Genomic DNA, 22,406 nt, shown 5'->3' with positions numbered 1-22,406 from the left:
CAAGGAGATTCCACGACTATAGGTATTGCCATATGCTGAGTAAACATTGTAATCGTTCACCAGCACCTGACAATCCCCATCACAAATAAAGTGGGTCTCCTGTATAACGGCAATATCTACCTTGAGGGACACCAGATCTCTCAGCACGCACGCGGCCTTGCTTCGACATCTGAGGCCCCTCACATTATAAGTAGCCAAGTTTAAAGCCATGGTCACCTACCTTATTCAGTGTCACACACGGGCCTGAAGTCCTCGGGAGTGAGGACGTGGCAGGCTTGTCCAAGGCTTCCAGTCAGTAATTCAGCTGAGGGTGATCCATTCTTGGCCACGCCTCCCACGTCCAGGGGAAAGGTTATTTTGAGTCCCCTGTAAAAGGAGGGGTGGATGTAAACATGGACTCTGCCCTCACATTTGTAAAATAAATTGTTCAGCGAAGGATGCTCCGTGTCCACCAGCTGCTGGCCCGGGATTGCATCCTTCGCGGCGTCTATCATGACCCAGAGAGCCTCTGTCCTGGAATCCTTGTTGACCCTAACAAATGTGGTCAACAAGGGAGCGTCCTTGAAGTTAGTGGGATCAGTAATATTGTCCCTGCCGACATATGTGAAGTTTTGGTTGTAACTTCTGCTGGCCTTTCAGCTCTGGTGTTGCCTGCAGAGGGCCCGTCTCACATATCCTTCCTCCTGGAAGGAAGGGGAGTCTTTTTGTCCGCTCTGTGCGGACAGTTGTGGTTGAGGTTGGTTTCTCTTTATCGGGGGGGAGGAGGAGTAGGGGAGGAGGAAGTGGGGGTTGGCGTGTCTGGTGTGGGGGTGTTTGGTGCTGGAGATGTTGCTTTTTTGGGGGCGTCATTTGTTCTTTCTGGGGATGGGTTACGTGCTAGAGTCCTTGGGGGCTTGGGGATGGAGGGGGGTTGTTGCTCTGTCAGTAGGGGGTTGGGGTTGAAGGGAGATCGGCCTCGGAATTTGAAACATTGAATTTCGGGGTGGGGTTGCTTCCTTTTGTCTTCCAACTTTTTCTCCTCTTTGTACTCTTCTCTGCCGTCTCTGCTGCTTCTGTTGATTGCACTACTGCTGATGCTGCTGTCTCTTCTTCCAACGCATTCTCTTCCTCCGAGTCTTGAAGTTTCCTCTTGTTCGAGTAAGAGGGCGCCGCGATGTCCATGGGAGTTTGCTCTGGCTGGTCTTGGGTCACTGTTTGCTTGGGCATGCCTTTGGGGCGTCTGCCCTTCTTGGTGACCGTCGACCAACCAGCCTCTGCTGCTTGACCCGGTTCAGCTGTAGTAGCAGTTGTTGATGGGGCTGCAGCCGGGGTTTGGGTTGGTTCTTTGGTAGGGGCCATCCCTTGTGATTTGTGAGTGGCTGTGGCCGGAAGTCTTTTAGGGCAGTCCTTAGCCATGTGCCCTTGTTTTTGGCAGTGCCAACATTGGGGCCTCCTGCCCTCCACGATAATGGTCATCGTCCACTCGTCGAATTTCAACATCGCAGGGATTTTATGGAATTCGGTTTTGTCCAGGACCATCTTGACCTTATGATCTCCGGTCATCACATTCCGTTGACCGCAGACAGGCGTGACGGATTCCACGTCTCCATACTGGCTTAGTATAGCCCCGACCTGCCGGGCTCCCATGAAAACCGGGACGTTCAGCACGGTGACGTTCGTTCTCCTTTTATTGAGGTACTCTGGTTGGAGTCTAATCCTCTTCCCCCAGTGGTCGGTTTTTGCCAGCCTTATCGCATCTTCTGGGCTGGGGAGCAGCACGTCCAATGTGGCATAGCTCCTCCTGCAGATATAACTGGCTGGAATGTTAAGCTCCAGGAGGAGTGCCACCATGCTGTCCTTGTCGACTCCTGTCAGGCTCCTGGTCTTCAGGTCAGACGCGGTCAGGGAGAGAACTCTTTTCTCCAACTTCTCGATTTGACCTGGGAGGGGTTTGACGATGTTGCCCATCGTGTAGTCCTTGTAGGTGGAGTTAAAGAGCTCTCTGTAACCCTCCGGAGTCAGTTGGTCTTGCTGCGGTTTTGGGCCCCACACTGTTTCCAGCTCTTGTGGTGAGTTGGATGGCCCTGGACATGAAGCTGCTGGCCCTGCCTGTGGTTGAGTTTGAGGCGTAGTTTTGGCCTTGTTGGGGGTCAGAGTCGGCCAGTCAGCGTCAAACGTTGCTTCCTGGCTTTGTCCCGTTCCCTGGCCGCCTCTCTTCTTCTTCGTTGCAGAGTCACCTTTGGGAGGATGCTCCGCGGAAGTTTTCTCCTTGGACGATTCATTATCTGGAGTTGGAGCTCCTCCAGTTGGTGATGAGGCACCGCTTCTTCCAGTTCTGCTTTCCTTCTTGAGCGTTGTCTTTGGGTGCGGGTCGTTCACTTCCCCTCTGAGAGTTTTAAGGGAAGCTAACGTTTCTTGTATTAGCTTCATGGTTCTCATAGTGACTCCGCTTTCCTCCTCCTCCTCTTCCGCGGATGGGGGATCCTTTCCGGGGAGGAGTCGGTGGGTCGCTTGAGGTGGCTAGAATCTGCGGAGCTGTGATTGCCACTGGCAGTGGTTTTCCAGCTGCTTTTGCTGTTTCCTCGTTCTTCGTCCTCTATTTCTTCTTAGGGTTGCCCTCTTGGGGCGCTAGGGTGACTTGGTTGCCATCGGCAAATGAGGATTGAGGTTCAGAGGGTGCCACTAGTTGTGGGTCACTTGAGTGGTACCTCGTTCCCTCATCTGCCGCAAGCATGGAAGCTTCCATCTGGGGAAGATCCTCTTGGGGAGCCCGGGTGGAAGTATTATCTCTGACCGACGAGGATTGAGGTGGAAGGGGTGTCGCAAGATGTGTACCACCCCGATCGCACCTCGTTCCCTCTATTTAGGGAGGTCTAGGCTGTATGCCCCCTCGTTTTCTTGATTTACTCCCCTTTTGGGGCAGTAGCCCTCTTGGGGAGCACTGTCTCCCTTATCGTCCTTTGGGGCTACTGCCTCTTGATTTTTGTTGTCAGAGCGGGATGCCCCGTCCAACATTGTTTTTTCTCCCCTTTGTGGGGAGTCGCCCTCTTGGGGAGCTGCTGGTGAGTTTTCTCCCTTCTGGGGGGCGTCCTTCGGTTTAGTGTCCGGGCGGTATGCCCCGTTGCTTTTTGTTTCCCCTGTTGGGGAGTCGTCCTCTTGGGGAGCAGTTTTTCTTGTGGTAGCCCCCTGGCTGGGGGTATCGCTCTTGGTGGTCCCCGGGCTGGATGTGTCCATTTTTTGAACAAAGCTCTCTCTTCCCTGTATTAAAATTCACCAAAATTAGTGACGTGGAGTCGGTGTCCAAAGTGGGGAGCCGACTTTGGCGCCAAAAAGAAGTGGCGCCAAAGGCGGCAAGAGGGGAGATAGAACTGAGAAAGGGAGTGGGAAGTTAGTGGAGGGAAGAGAGAAAGTGTTTCCGACCCTCCCTCGCGGGAAGGTCGTAAATTATCAGCTCGGATCCCCTCGTGAGGGGGGAGAGCAGAGAAAGACAGACCAAGTGGGGGTGCGGACAGAACGCTACCCAACAAGCTCGTCAGGTGTTCCGGGCACGAGAGTGTGTCGCCAGAACAGCACTGCCTAGCGCTGTGTATGTATCAGAACAGATACTACACTTTGATCTTGGCCAAAAGGCCAAGGAAAAGGGTATTTATTTGCTCCCCCACCGAGCAAATTAGGCACATGGCCGATTTTTAATGTGATGACTGAAGGGGAAATGAGGACCAAGTACCACTGAAAACATGCTAAAGATCAGAGGAGAGAGAATCGGAGAGAACTTGGTTGTTTACCGTCTTAGATGCGTAAAGGGAGAAAACTCACCAGCAGCGTAAAACGCTTCTCGAAATGTTCTCGAAACCCCTTGCAGATCTCCAGAGTCGATTCCAGGGTGCGTCCATCCGGATGTTTGACTTTCGTAATGTATTTGTCCGAGCCACACCTAGAAACCTCACGGCGCACGTCTGACTCAGCATTGACTGCTTCGTTGCCTATCTTTCTAAGCCTAGCTCTAACTACTTGGCCTTCGTAACGCTCGCTAGTCTCGCGTAGAAGGTCCTGCTTAGCTAGTTCCTGACTAACCCTATCACCCTCCCCCGTAGCCTGGGCTAGTTTCTGCTCTAGCTGCTTCTTCGTCTTGGCCTTATCTAGTGCGAGGCGCTGGGCATATTTGACGGAGAAGCTTCTGATCTTGGCTTTGAGACCTAACCACCACTTACTCCCGGTAACCGCCCCCACTAGTGCCTTTTTAATCAATTCTCTTAACTGATCTTGGAAGTCTTGTATCTCCAGAAAGGAGGTGTTTAACTTCCAGTACCTCGCTAACTTAGGCCTATTTCCTAGCTTCAGCCGGGCCATAACTAATTTATGGTCCGTCTGGCCTAGCCAACTGAACGTGGGACAAGATAAGAAGTCTACTTCGCCTCTCCTAACTAACATCCTGTCCAAATAGGTATTTAGATAGGAGGAAACGCTATTGGTCCACGTCCACATCTCCCGCCCCGGATGCTCGAACCGAAACCTGTCGACCAGACCGCATCTAGCCATCAGATCAGCCAGGCTGGACTCGCACCTCTCCGATCCTCTAGCTCCGCCTCCTACCTTATCTATGTCGGGGTCTAAGATGGCATTCCAATCCCCCATTAGCACTACCCGCTTCCGACAATCTACAAACGCGTCAAGCTGACTGAAGAATGAGACCCTCTCACGTGCGGTGCTGGGCGCATGAACCGCGATCACCCGAAACACAGAATCTTTTACGGCAACATCAGCCACAACCAGCCTGCCCACCGCATCTCTATGGACAACGTCGACCGTCGCCGACAGGGTACGTTTAACCAGCACGGAAACTCCCTTCCCCCGCGGGCTGCCATATGCTGAGAAAACCTCAAAGTCTCGGGCCAGCACCTGACAGTCCACAGAGGAAACGAAATGCGTCTCCTGAATCGCAGCAACATCCACTCCCAGGGACAAGAGGTCGTGCCAGAGGCGAGCCGCCCGGCCCGATGATCTCAAGCCCCTCGCATTCAGACTAGCCAAATTCAAAGCCATGGTACCTACCTTAAGGTGTGTTACACTCAGCTCCGAAGTCAGCCGGGGAAAGGACACCGACGTTGTGTGCAATGCTCAAGGTGGTCAGGTTTTTCATGTCCTGACCTTCTCTCACAATGCCGCCAACATCCAAAGGGTAAGTCAATTTAAGGGCCCTATAGAGTGACAGATGGACCAACACTGGGACCCTTCCCTTGCATTGTTTTGCGAGTTCCTCAAGGGAAGGGTCATTTTTCCTAATCAGTTCAATTCCCGGACCAGCCCCTTCAGCGGCCTCCAGCATTGTCCACACGTTGGTCTTGCAGGCCTCAGGAAGCCTGATGAAAGTTGTTAGCCGTGGGGCGTCCGGGAAATTAGAGGGGACATTAACGTCTTTTCCCCCTATCTGTTGGCAGTCCAGCAGAGGTTTTAAATTTTTTCTCTGCCGGTGTGGTAAGCCCATTGCCACAGACAGGGGGTCTACAAAACAAAGTTCCTCTCTCGTTTCGAGGGCGAGAGTCCCTGTTGTAGTGAGTCCGTAAGTGGGAGAATCTGAAGGGTCTCTCCCCCTCCCGGGTTCATTCTTTTCTTTCTGGGATGGCGGCTCAATTTGCATTGGTGTGGGGACGAGTGTCTGTGTGGTGTCTGGTGTTGGTGTTGGTGCGGTGTCTGGTGTTGGTGCGGTGTCTGATGTTGGTGTTGGTGTTGGTGCGGTGTCTAGTGTTGGTGCAGTATGTGGTATGGGGGTGGAAGTGGGTTGTGTTGTTGTTAGAGGTTGTGTATGCTCACAGGGAGTGGGGGCTGCCTTTTCTTCCCCTTTCCTTTTTTTGCTTTTCTTTTTTATTCTTTGGAATGAACCGGGGAGTGGTGAGGTTGTTCCTCTCCCTCTCACTAGCAGATTCATCCTCAGAGGAGCAGTGTTTTCTTCGCTTGGTCCCCATCTCAATTGGTGTGGGGACCGTTGGTTGTTGCTGCTCCTCTAATTGCTGTTTCTCTGGTTGATGCTGTTGCTGTTCTGATTGCTGCAGCCGTTTTTGTTGCTGCTGCTCTTGTTCTGGCTGTTGCTGCTGCTGCTTTGGCTGCTGCTGTTTTTGTTGTTGCCACTGTTTTCGTGGCATTGGTTGTGGAATTGGCCGTGGCAGCTGATGCTGTTGCTGCGGCTGGTTCAACGGCTGGTTTGGCTGCTGCTGCTGTGTCTGCTGCTGTGGCTGTTGCTGCGGCTGTTGTGGAGGCTGCTGTTGTTGTTGCTGTCTTGGTTGTTGGGTTGGTGGTGGGACGGTGGAAGATGGGATTGTGGGCTTCCGTTTCCGCCTCATTACCGTGATCCATTCCTCCCCCTTGGCCTCCTGCGTAGTTTTGGGTTTCCTCGGTGCTGGGGTTGGTGCTCCGGTTGCAGGAGTTGTGACAGCCTGTTTGGACACTGGTGCTGTCTCAGACGTTGGGACCGCCTTTAGTGTCACTTGAGTAGGAGTTGACCTTTGAGGGCAGCTCTTGGCCATGTGACCCTGCTTTTGGCAGAACCAGCAGTGCGGACGACGCCCCTCCACCACTACTGTCATAGTTGCCTCCTTAAATGTCAGCTGTGCTAGTATCGCTTGGAAGCCTTCTTTCTTTAGCCTCATGGCCACAGTGTAGCTGCCCAAGTGCATGCCGGTTTTCGACCGCACTGGGGTTATTTTTTCCACTTCGCCAAACTGTGTGAAGAAGGATCCCAGGATTTCTGCTGATATTTGCATAGGTACATTGAATACCTACACCCGGGTCCTTGTCCTGCCCTGGTATTCGGGCTTTAGTTTTATTCTCCCATACTTAATTTCCTGTACGTAGAGTCTCTCCGCATCTTCGTTGGTCGGTAGGAGGATGTCCCACATGGCGTAGCTCCTCTGGTACAGGTATAGTACCGGGATGTTTAGCTTGTGTAGGAGCCCCGCCATGTCTTCCTTTTTCATCCCTAGGAGGTGGTTTTCCGGCATATCCGAGATGATGAGGGAGAGGACTCTGTCTTCGATTGCCTCCCAAGCGCCTGGCACTGGTTTAATTTCTGCCCCCTCTATGTATTGTCTGTACTTGGTCAAGTACAAGTCTCTATACTCTTGAGGGTACAGTTGCTTCTCTACAGTCTTCCCCCATGCAGACCCTCTTGTTGGTGTTGGATCTTTGGTGAGGTTGGACTGTTTTTGCTGTTCCTTTGCGGAAGGGTTTCTATTTTGAGGGGCATTTCTCTTTCCGCTTTCCTTTGGGACCGACACTCCTTGCTCTATACTTCTTCCAGGAAATACCTCCCTTTTTGGGGAGTCGGCCTCCTGGGGAGCATTGTCCTCTTTATTGTCCTTGGGAGCTTTTGCCCCTTTTGTTTTGGGGAGGTCTAGGCTGTATGCCCCCTCGTTTTCTTGATTTACTCCCCTTTTGGGGCAGTAGCCCTCTTGGGGAGCACTGTCTCCCTTATCGTCCTTTGGGGCTACTGCCTCTTGATTTTTGTTGTCAGAGCGGGATGCCCCGTCCAACATTGTTTTTTCTCCCCTTTGTGGGGAGTCGCCCTCTTGGGGAGCTGCTGGTGAGTTTTCTCCCTTCTGGAGGGCGTCCTTCGGTTTAGTGTCCGGGCGGTATGCCCCGTTGCTTTTTGTTTCCCCTGTTGGGGAGTCGTCCTCTTGGGGAGCAGTTTTTCTTGTGGTAGCCCCCTGGCTGGGGGTATCGCTATTGGTGGTCCCTGGGCTGGATGTGTCCATTTTTTGAACAAAGCTCTCTCTTCCCTGTATTAAAATTCACCAAAATGAGTGACGTGGAGTCGGCGTCCAAAGTGGGAGGCCGACTTTGGCGCCAAAAAGAAGTGGCGCCAAAGGCGGCAAGAGGGGAGATAGAACTGAGAAAGGGAGTGGGAAGTTAGTGGAGGGAAGAGAGAAAGTGTTTCCGACCCTCCCTCGCGGGAAGGTCGTAAATTATCAGCTCGGATCCCCCCGTGAGGGGGGAGAGCAGAGAAAGACAGACCAAGTGGGGGTGCGGACAGAACGCTACCCAACAAGCTCATCAGGTGTTCCGGGCACAAGAGTGTGTCGCCAGAACAGCACTGCCTAGCGCTGTGTATGTATCAGAACAGATACTACACTTTGATCTTGGCCAAAAGGCCAAGGAAAAGGGTATTTATTTGCTCCCCCACCGAGCAAATTAGGCACATGGCCGATTTTTAATGTGATGAGTGAAGGGGAAATGAGGACCAAGTACCACTGAAAACATGCTAAAGATCAGAGGAGAGAGAATCGGAGAGAACTTGGTCGTTTACCGTCTTAGATGTGCTACCATAGATGGTAGTGTCATCAGTATAAATGTCTACGAATAATGTAAAGATGTGATTTGGAAGATTATTAATGTAAATCAGGAAGAGAGTTGGGCCCAGGATGGAACCCGGAATACTGTGAGCCCTGAATACTGTGACTTCTGGATGGAACCCTGAATACTGTGAGCTTTTGATTTCTGCCCATCAACTAAATCTAAACCAGGGGGAAAATAACAGGCAAAAAATATCTCAACCAACAACAACAAAAAAAAGCTAGCAAAAAAAAAGCCAAACAAGTAAAAAAAAATCTAAACCAGCAAAAAAAAAATGAAAACCAGCAAAAAAAAAATCTAAACCAGCAGAAAAAAAACATTTAACCAGCAAAAAAAAAAAATCTGAACCAGCAAAAAAAAATCTAAACCAGCAAAAAAAAAACAAAAAAATCTAAACCAGCAAAAAAAAAAAAAAATCCAAACCTGCAAAAAAATCTAAACCAGCAAAAAAAAAACAAAAAAATCTAAACCAGCAAAAAAAAACAAAAAAATCTAAACCAGCAAAACAAAAAAAAATGTAAACCAGCAAAAAAAAAAATCTAAACCAGCAAAAACAAATCTAAACCAGCAAAAAAAAAATCCCAACCAGCAAAAAAAAAAAATCTAAACCAGCAAAAAAAAAATCTAAATCAGCAAAAAAAAATCTAAATCAGCAAAAAGAAAAAAAGTCTAAACCAGCAAAAAAAAAAAATCCCAACCAGCAAAAAAAAAAAATCTAAACAAGCAAAAAAAAAAATCTAAATCAGCAAAAAAAAATCTAAATCAGCAAAAAGAAAAAAAGTCTAAACCAGCAAAAAAAAAAAATCCCAACCAGCAAAAAAAAAAAATCTAAACAAGCAAAAAAAAATCTAAACCAGCAGAAAAAAAATCTAAACCAGCAAAAACAAATCTAAACCAGCAAAAACAAATCTAAACCAGCAAAAAAAAAATCCCAACCAGCAAAAAAAAAAAAATCTAAACCAGCAAAAAAAAAAATCTAAACCAGCAAAAAACAAAAAAATCTAAACCAGCAAAAAAAAAAAAAAATCTAAGCAAGCAAAAAAAAAAATCTAAACCAGCAAAAAAACAAAAAAATCTAAACAAGCAAAAAAAAAAAAATCTAACATAGCAAAAAAAAAAATCTAAACCAGCAAAAAAAAAATTTAACCAGCAAAAAAAAAAAAATCTAAACCAGCAACAAAAAAAAATCTAAACCAGCAAAAAAAAAAAAATCTAAGCAAACATAAAAAAATAGCACATTTTTTCTTGCATTATTCAATTCGTTTAGGTTGCAAAAAATCGCGAAGTACACAGGGTGGTGTTTTGAGTTTAGTATTCCAAGATTAGATGGTAGATTTAACCCTAGTTAAACATCCAAGTCCTTTTGTGTTGAACAAACTTCCTGTCTGTAATTGATAGTTAGTCTGAGAAACTTCTTCATTTGTTGGTTTAGATTTTTTTTTTGCTGGTTTAGATTTTTTTTTTTTTTGCTGGTTTAGATTTTTTTTTTTTGCTGGTTTAGATTTTTTTTTGCTGGTTTAGATTTTTTTTTTGCTGGTTTAGATTTTTTTTTTTTGCTGGTTTAGATTTTTTTTTGCTGGTTTAGATTTTTTTTTTGCTGGTTAAATTTTTTTTTCCTGCTGGTTTAGATTTTTTTTTTTTTGCTGGTTTAGATTTTTTTTTTTTGCTGGTTTAGATTTTTTTTTTGCTCGTTTAGACTTTTTTTTTCTGGTTTGGATTTTTTTTTTTTTGCGGGTTTAGATTTTTTTGTTTTTTTTTTTGCTGGTTTAGATTTTTTTTTTTTTGCTGGTTCAGATTTTTTTTTTTTGCTGGTTAAATTTTTTTTTCCTGCTGGTTTAGATTTTTTTTTTTGCTGGTTTAATTTTTTTTTTTTTTTTTTGCTGGTTTTGATTTTTTTTTTGCTGGTTTAGATTTTTTTTTTTTTTTGCTCATTTAGATTTTTTTTTTTTGCTTGATTAGATTTTTTTTTTTCGCTTGTTTAGAATTTTTTGTTTTTGCTTGCTTTTTTTGCTTGTTTAGATTTTTTTGCTAGCTTTATGTTGTTGTTGTTGGTTGAAATATTTTTTTCCTGTTTTTTTTTCACGCTTGTTTAGATTTTTTATTTTTATGTTTAGATTTTTTTTTGTTTGTTTGGACTTTGTTTTGCTTGCTTTTTTTTGCTGGTTTAGGGTTTTTTTTGCTTGTTGGCTTTTTTTTTGCTTGCTTTTTTTGCTTGTTTAGATTTTTTGCTAGCTTTTTTTTGTTGTTGTTGGTTGAGATATTTTTTGCCTGTTATTTTCCCCCTGGTTTAGATTAAGTTGATGGGCAGAAATCAAAAGCTCACAGTATTCAGGGTTCCATCCAGAACTCACAGTATTCAGGGCTCACAGTATTCAGGGTTCCATCCTGGGTCCAACTCTCTTCCTGATTTACATTAATAATCTTCCAAATCACATCTTTACATTATTCGTAGACATTTATACTGATGACACTACCATCTATGGTAGCACATCTCAGACGGTAAACGACCAAGTTCTCTCCGATTCTCTCTCCTCTGATCTTTAGCATGTTTTCAGTGGTACTGACTGATGCATTCATTGAAGAAGTTTCCCAGACTAACTATCAATTACAGACAGGAAGTTTTTTCAACACAAAACGACTTGGCTTTTTCACTAGGGTTAAATCTAAAGTCAAAACAAACAAAACATGCTAAATATCAGAGGAGAGAGAATTGGAGAGAACTTGGTCGTTAACCGTCTTAAAAAAACAAAAAATAAATCTAAACCAGCAGAAAAAAAAAATTTAACCAGCAAAAAAAAAAAATCTGAACCAGCAAAAAAAAAAAATCTAAACAAGCAAAAAAAACAAAAAAATCGAAACCAGCAAAAAAAAAAATCCAAACCAGCAAAAAAAAATCTAAACCAGCAAAAAAAAAAAAATCTAAACATGCAAAAAAAAAAATCTAAACCAGCAAAAAAAAAATCTAAACCAGCAGAAAAAAAATCTAAACCAGCAGAAAAAAAAATCTAAACTAGCAAAAAAAAAACAAAAAAATCTAAACTAGCAAAAAAAATATCTAAACCAGCAAAAAAAAAATCTAAACCAGCAAAAAAAAAAAATCTAAACCAGCAAAAAAAAAATCTAATCCAGCAAAAAAGAAGAAAATCTAAACCAGCAAAAAAAAAATCTAAACCAGCAAAAAAACAAAAAAATCTAAACCAGCAACAAAAAAAAAAAAATCTAAGCAAGCAAAAAAAAAAAAATCTAAACCAGCAAAAAAAAAAATTTAACCAGCAAAAAAAAAAAAAATCTTAACCAGCAAAAAAAAAAATCTAAACCAGCAAAAAAAAAAAAATCTAAGCAAACATAAAAAATAGCACATTTTTTCTTGCATTACTCAATTCGTTTAGGTTGCAAAAAATCGCGAAGTACACAGGGTGGTGTTTTGAGTTTAGTATTCCAAGATTAGATGGTAGATTTAACCCCAGTTAAACATCCAAGTCCTTTTGTGTTGAACAAACTTCCTGTCTGTAATTGATAGTTAGTCTGAGAAACTTCTTCATTTGTTGGTTTAGATTTTTTTTTTGCTGGTTTACATTTTTTTTTTTTGCTGGTTTAGATTTTTTTTTTTTTTGCTGGTTTAGATTTTTTTTTTGCTGGTTTAGATTTTTTTTTTTGCTGGTTTAGATTTTTTTTTGCTGGTTTAGATTTTTTTTTTGCTGGTTAATTTTTTTTTCCTGCTGGTTTAGATTTCTTTTTTTTGCTGGTTTAGATTTTTTTTTTGCTCGTTTAGACTTTTTTTTGCTGGTTTGGATTTTTTTTTTTGCGGGTTTAGATTTTTTTGTTTTTTTTTTGCTGGTTTAGATTTTTTTTTTTTTGCTGGTTTAGATTTTTTTTTTTTTGCTATTCAGATTTTTTTTTTTTGCTGGTTAAATTTTTTTTCCTGCTGGTTTAGATTTTTTTTTTTGCTGGTTTAATTTTTTTTTTTTTATTTTTGCTGGTTTTGATTTTTTTTTTGCTGGTTTAGATTTTTTTTTTTTTTTGCTCATTTAGATTTTTTTTTTTTGCTTGATTAGATTTTTTTTTTTCGCTTGTTTAGAATTTTTTGTTTTTGCTTGCTTTTTTTGCTTGTTTAGATTTTTTTGCTAGCTTTATGTTGTTGTTGTTGGTTGAAATATTTTTTTCCTGTTTTTTTTTCACGCTTGTTTAGATTTTTTATTTTTATGTTTAGATTTTTTTTTGTTTGTTTGGACTTTGTTTTGCTTGCTTTTTTTTGCTGGTTTAGGGTTTTTTTTGCTTGTTGGCTTTTTTTTTGCTTGCTTTTTTTGCTTGTTTAGATTTTTTGCTAGCTTTTTTTTGTTGTTGTTGGTTGAGATATTTTTTGCCTGTTATTTTCCCCCTGGTTTAGATTAAGTTGATGGGCAGAAATCAAAAGCTCACAGTATTCAGGGTTCCATCCAGAACTCACAGTATTCAGGGCTCACAGTATTCAGGGTTCCATCCTGGGTCCAACTCTCTTCCTGATTTACATTAATAATCTTCCAAATCACATCTTTACATTATTCGTAGACATTTATACTGATGACACTACCATCTATGGTAGCACATCTCAGACGGTAAACGACCAAGTTCTCTCCGATTCTCTCTCCTCTGATCTTTAGCATGTTTTCAGTGGTACTGACTGATGCATTCATTGAAGAAGTTTCCCAGACTAACTATCAATTACAGACAGGAAGTTTTTTCAACACAAAACGACTTGGCTTTTTCACTAGGGTTAAATCTAAAGTCAAAACAAACAAAACATGCTAAATATCAGAGGAGAGAGAATTGGAGAGAACTTGGTCGTTAACCGTCTTAAAAAAACAAAAAATAAATCTAAACCAGCAGAAAAAAAAAATTTAACCAGCAAAAAAAAAAAATCTGAACCAGCAAAAAAAAAAAATCTAAACAAGCAAAAAAAACAAAAAAATCGAAACCAGCAAAAAAAAAAAATCCAAACCAGCAAAAAAAAATCTAAACCAGCAAAAAAAAAAAAATCTAAACATGCAAAAAAAAAAATCTAAACATGCAAAAAAAAAAATCTAAACCAGCAAAAAAAAAATCTTAACCAGCAGAAAAAAAAATCTAAACCAGCAGAAAAAAAAATCTAAACTAGCAAAAAAAAAACAAAAAAATCTAAACTAGCAAAAAATATATCTAAACCAGCAAAAAAAAAATCTAAACCAGCAAAAAAAAAAAATCTAAACCAGCAAAAAAAAAAAATCTAAACCAGCAAAAAAAAAATCTAATCCAGCAAAAAAGAAGAAAATCTAAACCAGCAAAAAAAAAATCTAAACCAGCAAAAAAACAAAAAAATCTAAACCAGCAACAAAAAAAAAAAAAATCTAAGCAAGCAAAAAAAAAAAATCTAAACCAGCAAAAAAAAAATTTAACCAGCAAAAAAAAAAAAAATCTTAACCAGCAAAAAAAAAAATCTAAACCAGCAAAAAAAAAAAAAATCTAAGCAAACATAAAAAAATAGCACATTTTTTCTTGCATTACTCAATTCGTTTAGGTTGCAAAAAATCGCGAAGTACACAGGATGGTGTTTTGAGTTTAGTATTCCAAGATTAGATGGTAGATTTAACCCCAGTTAAACATCCAAGTCCTTTTGTGTTGAACAAACTTCCTGTCTGTAATTGATAGTTAGTCTGAGAAACTTCTTCATTTGTTGGTTTAGATTTTTTTTTTGCTGGTTTACATTTTTTTTTTTTGCTGGTTTAGATTTTTTTTTTCTGCTGGTTTAGATTTTTTTTTTTGCTGGTTTAGATTTTTTTTTTTGCTGGTTTAGATTTTTTTTTGCTGGTTTAGATTTTTTTTTTGCTGGTTAATTTTTTTTTTCCTGCTGGTTTAGATTTTTTTTTTTTGCTGGTTTAGATTTTTTTTTTTTGCTGGTTTAGATTTTTTTTTTGCTCGTTTAGACTTTTTTTTGCTGGTTTGGATTTTTTTTTTGCGGGTTTAGATTTTTTTGTTTTTTTTTTGCTGGTTTAGATTTTTTTTTTTTTTGCTGGTTTAGATTTTTTTTTTTTTGCTGGTTCAGATTTTTTTTTTTTGCTGGTTAAATTTTTTTTTCCTGCTGGTTTAGATTTTTTTTTTGCTGGTTTAATTTTTTTTTTTTTTTTTGCTGGTTTTGATTTTTTTTTTGCTGGTTTAGATTTTTTTTTTTTTTGCTCATTTAGATTTTTTTTTTTTGCTTGATTAGATTTTTTTTTTTCGCTTGTTTAGAATTTTTTGTTTTTGCTTGCTTTTTTTGCTTGTTTAGATTTTTTTGCTAGCTTTATGTTGTTGTTGTTGGTTGAAATATTTTTTTCCTGTTTTTTTTTCACGCTTGTTTAGATTTTTTATTTTTATGTTTAGATTTTTTTTTGTTTGTTTGGACTTTGTTTTGCTTGCTTTTTTTTGCTGGTTTAGGGTTTTTTTTGCTTGTTGGCTTTTTTTTTTGCTTGCTTTTTTTGCTTGTTTAGATTTTTTGCTAGCTTTTTTTTGTTGTTGTTGGTTGAGATATTTTTTGCCTGTTATTTTCCCCCTGGTTTAGATTAAGTTGATGGGCAGAAATCAAAAGCTCACAGTATTCAGGGTTCCATCCAGAACTCACAGTATTCAGGGTTCCATCCTGGGTCCAACTCTCTTCCTGATTTACATTAATAATCTTCCAAATCACATCTTTACATTATTCGTAGACATTTATACTGATGACACTACCATCTATGGTAGCACATCTCAGACGGTAAACGACCAAGTTCTCTCCGATTCTCTCTCCTCTGATCTTTAGCATGTTTTCAGTGGTACTGACTGATGCATTCATTGAAGAAGTTTCCCAGACTAACTATCAATTACAGACAGGAAGTTTTTTCAACACAAAACGACTTGGCTTTTTCACTAGGGTTAAATCTAAAGTCAAAACAAACAAAACATGCTAAATATCAGAGGAGAGAGAATTGGAGAGAACTTGGTCGTTAACCGTCTTAAAAAAAACAAAAAATAAATCTAAACCAGCAGAAAAAAAAAATTTAACCAGCAAAACAAAAAAATCTGAACCAGCAAAAAAAAAAAATCTAAACAAGCAAAAAAAACAAAAAAATCGAAACCAGCAAAAAAAAATCCAAACCAGCAAAAAAAAATCTAAACCAGCAAAAAAAAAAAATCTAAACATGCAAAAAAAAAATCTAAACCAGCAAAAAAAAAATCTAAACCAGCAGAAAAAAAAATCTAAACCAGCAGAAAAAAAAATCTAAACTAGCAAAAAAAAAACAAAAAAATCTAAACTAGCAAAAAAAATATCTAAACCAGCAAAAAAAAAATCTAAACCAGCAAAAAAAAAAAATCTAAACCAGCAAAAAAAAAATCTAATCCAGCAAAAAAGAAGAAAATCTAAACCAGCAAAAAAAAAATCTAAACCAGCAAAAAAACAAAAAAATCTAAACCAGCAAAAAAAAAAAAAAAATCTAAGCAAGCAAAAAAAAAAAATCTAAACCAGCAAAAAAAAAATTTAACCAGCAAAAAAAAAAAAATCTTAACCAGCAAAAAAAAAAATCTAAACCAGCAAAAAAAAAAAAAATCTAAGCAAACATAAAAAAATACCACATTTTTTCTTGCATTACTCAATTCGTTTAGGTTGCAAAAACTCGCGAAGTACACAGGGTGGTGTTTTGAGTTTAGTATTCCAAGATTAGATGGTAGATTTAACCCCAGTTAAACATCCAAGTCCTTTTGTGTTGAACAAACTTCCTGTCTGTAATTGATAGTTAGTCTGAGAAACTTCTTCATTTGTTGGTTTAGATTTTTTTTTTGCTGGTTTAGATTTTTTTTTTTTTTGCTGGTTTAGATTTTTTTTTTTTGCTGGTTTAGATTTTTTTTTTTGCTGGTTTAGATTTTTTTTTTTGCTGGTTTAGATTTTTTTTTTGCTCGTTTAGACTTTTTTGTGCTGGTTTGGATGTTTTTTTTTGCTGGTTCAGATTTTTTTTTTTGGCTGGTTAAATTTTTTTTTCCTGCTGGTTTAGATTTTTTTTTTTTGCTGGTTTAGATTTTTTTTTTTGCTGGTTTAGATTTTTTTTTTTTTTTGCTCATTAAGATTTTTTTTTTTGCTGGATTAGATTTTTTTTTTTCGCTTGTTTAGAATTTTTTGTTTTTGCTTGCTTTTTTTGCTTGTTTAGATTTTTTTGCTAGCTTTATGTTGTTGTTGTTGGTTGAAATATTTTTTTCCTGTTTTTTTTCACGCTTGTTTAGATTTTTTATTTTTAAGTTTAGATTTTTGTTTGTTTGTTTGGACTTTGTTTTGCTTGCTTTTTTTTGCTGGTTTAGGGTTTTTTTTTGCTTGTTGGCTTTTTTTTTGCTTGCTTTTTTTGCTTGTTTAGATTTTTTGCTAGCTTTTTTTTGTTGTTGTTGGTTGAGATATTTTTTGCCTGTTATTTTCCCCCTGGTTTAGATTAAGTTGATGGGCAGAAATCAAAAGCTCACAGTATTCAGGGTTCCATCCAGAACTCACAGTATTCAGGGCTCACAGTATTCAGGGTTCCATCCTGGGTCCAACTCTCTTCCTGATTTACATTAATAATCTTCCAAATCACATCTTTACATCATTCGTAGACATTTATACTGATTACACTACCATCTATGGTAGCACATCTCAGACGGTAAACGACCAAGTTCTCCGATTCTCTCTCTTCTGATCTTTAGCATGTTTTCAGTGGTACTGACTGATGCATTCATTGAAGAAGTTTCCCAGACTAACTATCAATTACAGACAGGAAGTTTGTTCAACACAAAACGACTTGGCTTTTTCACTAGGGTTAAATCTAAAGTCAAAACAAACAAAACATGCTAAATATCAGAGGAGAGAGAATTGGAGAGAACTTGGTCGTTAACCGTCTTAAAAAAACAAAAAATAAATCTAAACCAGCAGAAAAAAAAATTTAACCAGCAAAAAAAAAAAAAAAATGAACCAGCAAAAAAAAAATCTAAACAAGCAAAAAAAACAAAAAAATCTAAACCAGCAAAAAAAAAATCCAAACCAGCAAAAAAAAAAATCTAAACCAGCAAAAAAAAAAAATCTAAACATGCAAAAAAAAAAAAATCTAAACCAGCAAAAAAAAAAAAATCTAAACCAGCAGAAAAAAAATCTAAACCAGCAGAAAAAAAAATCTTAACCAGCAAAAAAAACAAAAAAATCTAAACTAGCAAAAAAAAAAATCTAAACCAGCAAAAAAAAAAATCTAAACCAGCAAAAAAAAAATCTAAACCAGCAAAAAAAATATCTAACCCAGCAAAAAAGAAGAAAATCTAAACCAGCAAAAAAAAAATCTAAACCAGCAAAAAAACAAAAAAATCTAAACCAGCAACAAAAAAAAAAAAAATCTAAGCAAGCAAAAAAAAAAAATCTAAACCAGCAAAAAAAAAATTTAACCAGCAAAAAAAAAAAAATCTTAACCAGCAAAAAAAAAATCTAAACCAGCAAAAAAAAAAAAAATCTAAGCAAACATAAAAAAATAGCACATTTTTTCTTGCATTACTCAATTCGTTTAGGTTGCAAAAAATCGCGAAGTACACAGGGTGGTGTTTTGAGTTTAGTATTCCAAGATTAGATGGTAGATTTAACCCTAGTGAAACATCCAAGTCCTTTTGTGTTGAACAAACTTCCTGTCTGTAATTGATAGTTAGTCTGAGAAACTTCTTCATTTGTTGGTTTAGATTTTTTTTTTGCTGGTTTAGATTTTTTTTTCTGCTGGTTTAGATTTTTTTTTCTGCTGGTTTAGATTTTTTTTTCTGCTGGTTTAGATTTTTTTTCTGCTGGTTTAGATTTTTTTTTGCTGGTTTAGACTTTTTTTTGCTGGTTCAGATTTTTTTTGTTTTGCTGGTTTCGACTTTTTTTTCTGCTGGTTTAGATTTTTTTTCTGCTGGTTTAGATTTTTTTTTCTGCTGGTTTAGATTTTTTTTCTTTGCTGGTTTAGACTTTTTTTTTTGCTGGTTTAGATTTTTTTTTCTGCTGGTTTAGATTTTTTTTTCTGCTGGTTTAGATTTTTTTTCTGCTGGTTTAGACTTTTTTTTTGCTGGTTTAGATTTTTTTTTCTGCTGGTTTAGATTTTTTTTTCTGCTGGTTTAGATTTTTTTTTCTGCTGGTTTAGATTTTTTTTTTTACTGGTTTAGATTTTTTTTTTAGCTGGTTTAGATTTTTTTTCTGCTGGTTTAGATTTTTTTTCTGCTGGTTTAGATTTTTTTCTTTGCTGGTTTAGATTTGTTTTTTTGCTGGTTTAGATTTGTTTTTTTGCTGGTTTAGATTTTTTTTCTGCTGGTTTAGATTTTTTTTTCTGCTGGTTTAGATTTTTTTCTGCTGGTTTAGATTTTTTTTTTGCTGGTTTAGACTTTTTTTTTGCTTGTTTAGATTTTTTTTTTTTTGCTGGTTTAGACTTTTTTTTTACTGGTTTAGATTTTTTTTTTGCTGGTTGAGATTTTTTTTTTGCTGGTTTAGATTTTTTTTTTGCTGGTTTAGATTTTTTTTCTGCTGGTTTAGATTTTTTTTTTGCTGGTTTAGATTTTTTTTTTGCTGGTTTAGATTTTTTTTTTGCTGGTTTAGACTTTTTTTTTCTGCTGGTGTAGATTTTTTTTCTGCTGGTTTAGATTTTTTTTTTTTTTTGCTGGTTTAGATTTTTGTTTGTGCTGGTTTAGATTTTTTTTTCTGCTGGTTTAGATTTTTTTTTCTGCTGGTTTAGATTTTTTTTTCTGCTGGTTTAGATTTTTTTTCTGCTGGTTTAGATTTTTTTTTTGCTGGTTTAGACTTTTTTTTGCTGGTTCAGATTTTTTTTGTTTTGCTGGTTTCGACTTTTTTTTCTGCTGGTTTAGATTTTTTTTCTGCTGGTTTAGATTTTTTTTTTTGCTGGTTTAGATTTTTTTTCTTTGCTGGTTTAGACTTTTTTTTTTGCTGGTTTAGATTTTTTTTTCTGCTGGTTTAGATTTTTTTTTCTGCTGGTTTAGATTTTTTTTTCTGCTGGTTTAGACTTTTTTTTTTGCTGGTTTAGATTTTTTTTTCTGCTGGTTTAGATTTTTTTTTCTGCTGGTTTAGATTTTTTTTTCTGCTGGTTTAGATTTTTTTTTCTGCTGGTTTAGATTTTTTTTTCTGCTGGTTTAGATTTTTTTTTTCTGCTGGTTTAGATTTTTTTTTTTGCTGGTTTAGATTTTTTTTTTCTGCTGGTTTAGATTTTTTTTTCTGCTGGTTTAGATTTTTTTTTCTGCTGGTTTAGATTTTTTTTTTCTGCTGGTTTAGATTTTTTTTTTTGCTGGTTTAGATTTTTTTTTTTTTGCTGGTTTAGATTTTTTTGCTAGCTTTATGTTGTTGTTGTTGGTTGAAATATTTTTTTCCTGTTTTTTTTTCACGCTTGTTTAGATTTTTTATTTTTATGTTTAGATTTTTTTTTGTTTGTTTGGACTTTGTTTTGCTTGCTTTTTTTTGCTGGTTTAGGGTTTTTTTTGCTTGTTGGCTTTTTTTTTGCTTGCTTTTTTTGCTTGTTTAGATTTTTTGCTAGCTTTTTTTTGTTGTTGTTGGTTGAGATATTTTTTGCCTGTTATTTTCCCCCTGGTTTAGATTAAGTTGATGGGCAGAAATCAAAAGCTCACAGTATTCAGGGTTCCATCCAGAACTCACAGTATTCAGGGCTCACAGTATTCAGGGTTCCATCCTGGGTCCAACTCTCTTCCTGATTTACATTAATAATCTTCCAAATCACATCTTTACATTATTCGTAGACATTTATACTGATGACACTACCATCTATGGTAGCACATCTCAGACGGTAAACGACCAAGTTCTCTCCGATTCTCTCTCCTCTGATCTTTAGCATGTTTTCAGTGGTACTGACTGATGCATTCATTGAAGAAGTTTCCCAGACTAACTATCAATTACAGACAGGAAGTTTTTTCAACACAAAACGACTTGGCTTTTTCACTAGGGTTAAATCTAAAGTCAAAACAAACAAAACATGCTAAATATCAGAGGAGAGAGAATTGGAGAGAACTTGGTCGTTAACCGTCTTAAAAAAACAAAAAATAAATCTAAACCAGCAGAAAAAAAAAATTTAACCAGCAAAAAAAAAAAATCTGAACCAGCAAAAAAAAAAAATCTAAACAAGCAAAAAAAACAAAAAAATCGAAACCAGCAAAAAAAAAAAATCCAAACCAGCAAAAAAAAATCTAAACCAGCAAAAAAAAAAAAATCTAAACATGCAAAAAAAAAAATCTAAACATGCAAAAAAAAAAATCTAAACCAGCAAAAAAAAAATCTAAACCAGCAGAAAAAAAAATCTAAACCAGCAGAAAAAAAAATCTAAACTAGCAAAAAAAAAACAAAAAAATCTAAACTAGCAAAAAATATATCTAAACCAGCAAAAAAAAAATCTAAACCAGCAAAAAAAAAAAATCTAAACCAGCAAAAAAAAAAAAATCTAAACCAGCAAAAAAAAAATCTAATCCAGCAAAAAAGAAGAAAATCTAAACCAGCAAAAAAAAAATCTAAACCAGCAAAAAAACAAAAAAATCTAAACCAGCAACAAAAAAAAAAAAATCTAAGCAAGCAAAAAAAAAAAATCTAAACCAGCAAAAAAAAAATTTAACCAGCAAAAAAAAAAAAAATCTTAACCAGCAAAAAAAAAAATCTAAACCAGCAAAAAAAAAAAAATCTAAGCAAACATAAAAAAATAGCACATTTTTTCTTGCATTACTCAATTCGTTTAGGTTGCAAAAAATCGCGAAGTACACAGGATGGTGTTTTGAGTTTAGTATTCCAAGATTAGATGGTAGATTTAACCCCAGTTAAACATCCAAGTCCTTTTGTGTTGAAAAAACTTCCTGTCTGTAATTGATAGTTAGTCTGAGAAACTTCTTCATTTGTTGGTTTAGATTTTTTTTTTGCTGGTTTACATTTTTTTTTTTTGCTGGTTTAGATTTTTTTTTTTCTGCTGGTTTAGATTTTTTTTTTTGCTGGTTTAGATTTTTTTTTTTGCTGGTTTAGATTTTTTTTTGCTGGTTTAGATTTTTTTTTTGCTCGTTTAGACTTTTTTTTGCTGGTTTGGATTTTTTTTTTGCGGGTTTAGATTTTTTTGTTTTTTTTTTGCTGGTTTAGATTTTTTTTTTTTTTGCTGGTTTAGATTTTTTTTTTTTTGCTGGTTCAGATTTTTTTTTTTTGCTGGTTAAATTTTTTTTTCCTGCTGGTTTAGATTTTTTTTTTGCTGGTTTAATTTTTTTTTTTTTTTTTGCTGGTTTTGATTTTTTTTTTGCTGGTTTAGATTTTTTTTTTTTTTGCTCATTTAGATTTTTTTTTTTTGCTTGATTAGATTTTTTTTTTTCGCTTGTTTAGAATTTTTTGTTTTTGCTTGCTTTTTTTGCTTGTTTAGATTTTTTTGCTAGCTTTATGTTGTTGTTGTTGGTTGAAATATTTTTTTCCTGTTTTTTTTTTCACGCTTGTTTAGATTTTTTATTTTTATGTTTAGATTTTTTTTTGTTTGTTTGGACTTTGTTTTGCTTGCTTTTTTTTGCTGGTTTAGGGTTTTTTTTTGCTTGTTGGCTTTTTTTTTTGCTTGCTTTTTTTGCTTGTTTAGATTTTTTGCTAGCTTTTTTTTGTTGTTGTTGGTTGAGATATTTTTTGCCTGTTATTTTCCCCCTGGTTTAGATTAAGTTGATGGGCAGAAATCAAAAGCTCACAGTATTCAGGGTTCCATCCAGAACTCACAGTATTCAGGGTTCCATCCTGGGTCCAACTCTCTTCCTGATTTACATTAATAATCTTCCAAATCACATCTTTACATTATTCGTAGACATTTATACTGATGACACTACCATCTATGGTAGCACATCTCAGACGGTAAACGACCAAGTTCTCTCCGATTCTCTCTCCTCTGATCTTTAGCATGTTTTCAGTGGTACTGACTGATGCATTCATTGAAGAAGTTTCCCAGACTAACTATCAATTACAGACAGGAAGTTTTTTCAACACAAAACGACTTGGCTTTTTCACTAGGGTTAAATCTAAAGTCAAAACAAACAAAACATGCTAAATATCAGAGGAGAGAGAATTGGAG

The 22,406-nt window shown here is 37.1% G+C and overlaps 1 protein-coding gene across 1 annotated transcript in view; it reads left to right on the top strand.

Annotated features, from left to right (window-relative positions):
* The window catches only part of LOC145265657 (uncharacterized), a 209,279-nt gene that overhangs the window by 98,800 nt on the left and 88,073 nt on the right, over positions 1 to 22,406 (top strand). Inside the window, exon 5 of the mRNA XM_080121722.1 lies at positions 1,726 to 1,996. Within this exon, the coding sequence (XP_079977848.1) occupies positions 1,726 to 1,996 (271 nt within the window). The remainder of the gene's footprint in view (positions 1 to 1,725; positions 1,997 to 22,406) is intronic.

This window comes from Euprymna scolopes, chromosome 40, assembly GCF_053919585.1.
Source record: "Euprymna scolopes isolate OS-2025 chromosome 40, ASM5391958v1, whole genome shotgun sequence".
NCBI classification, from domain to species: Eukaryota; Metazoa; Mollusca; class Cephalopoda; order Sepiida; family Sepiolidae; genus Euprymna; species Euprymna scolopes.
This window is presented reverse-complemented; position numbering and strand designations above follow the sequence as displayed.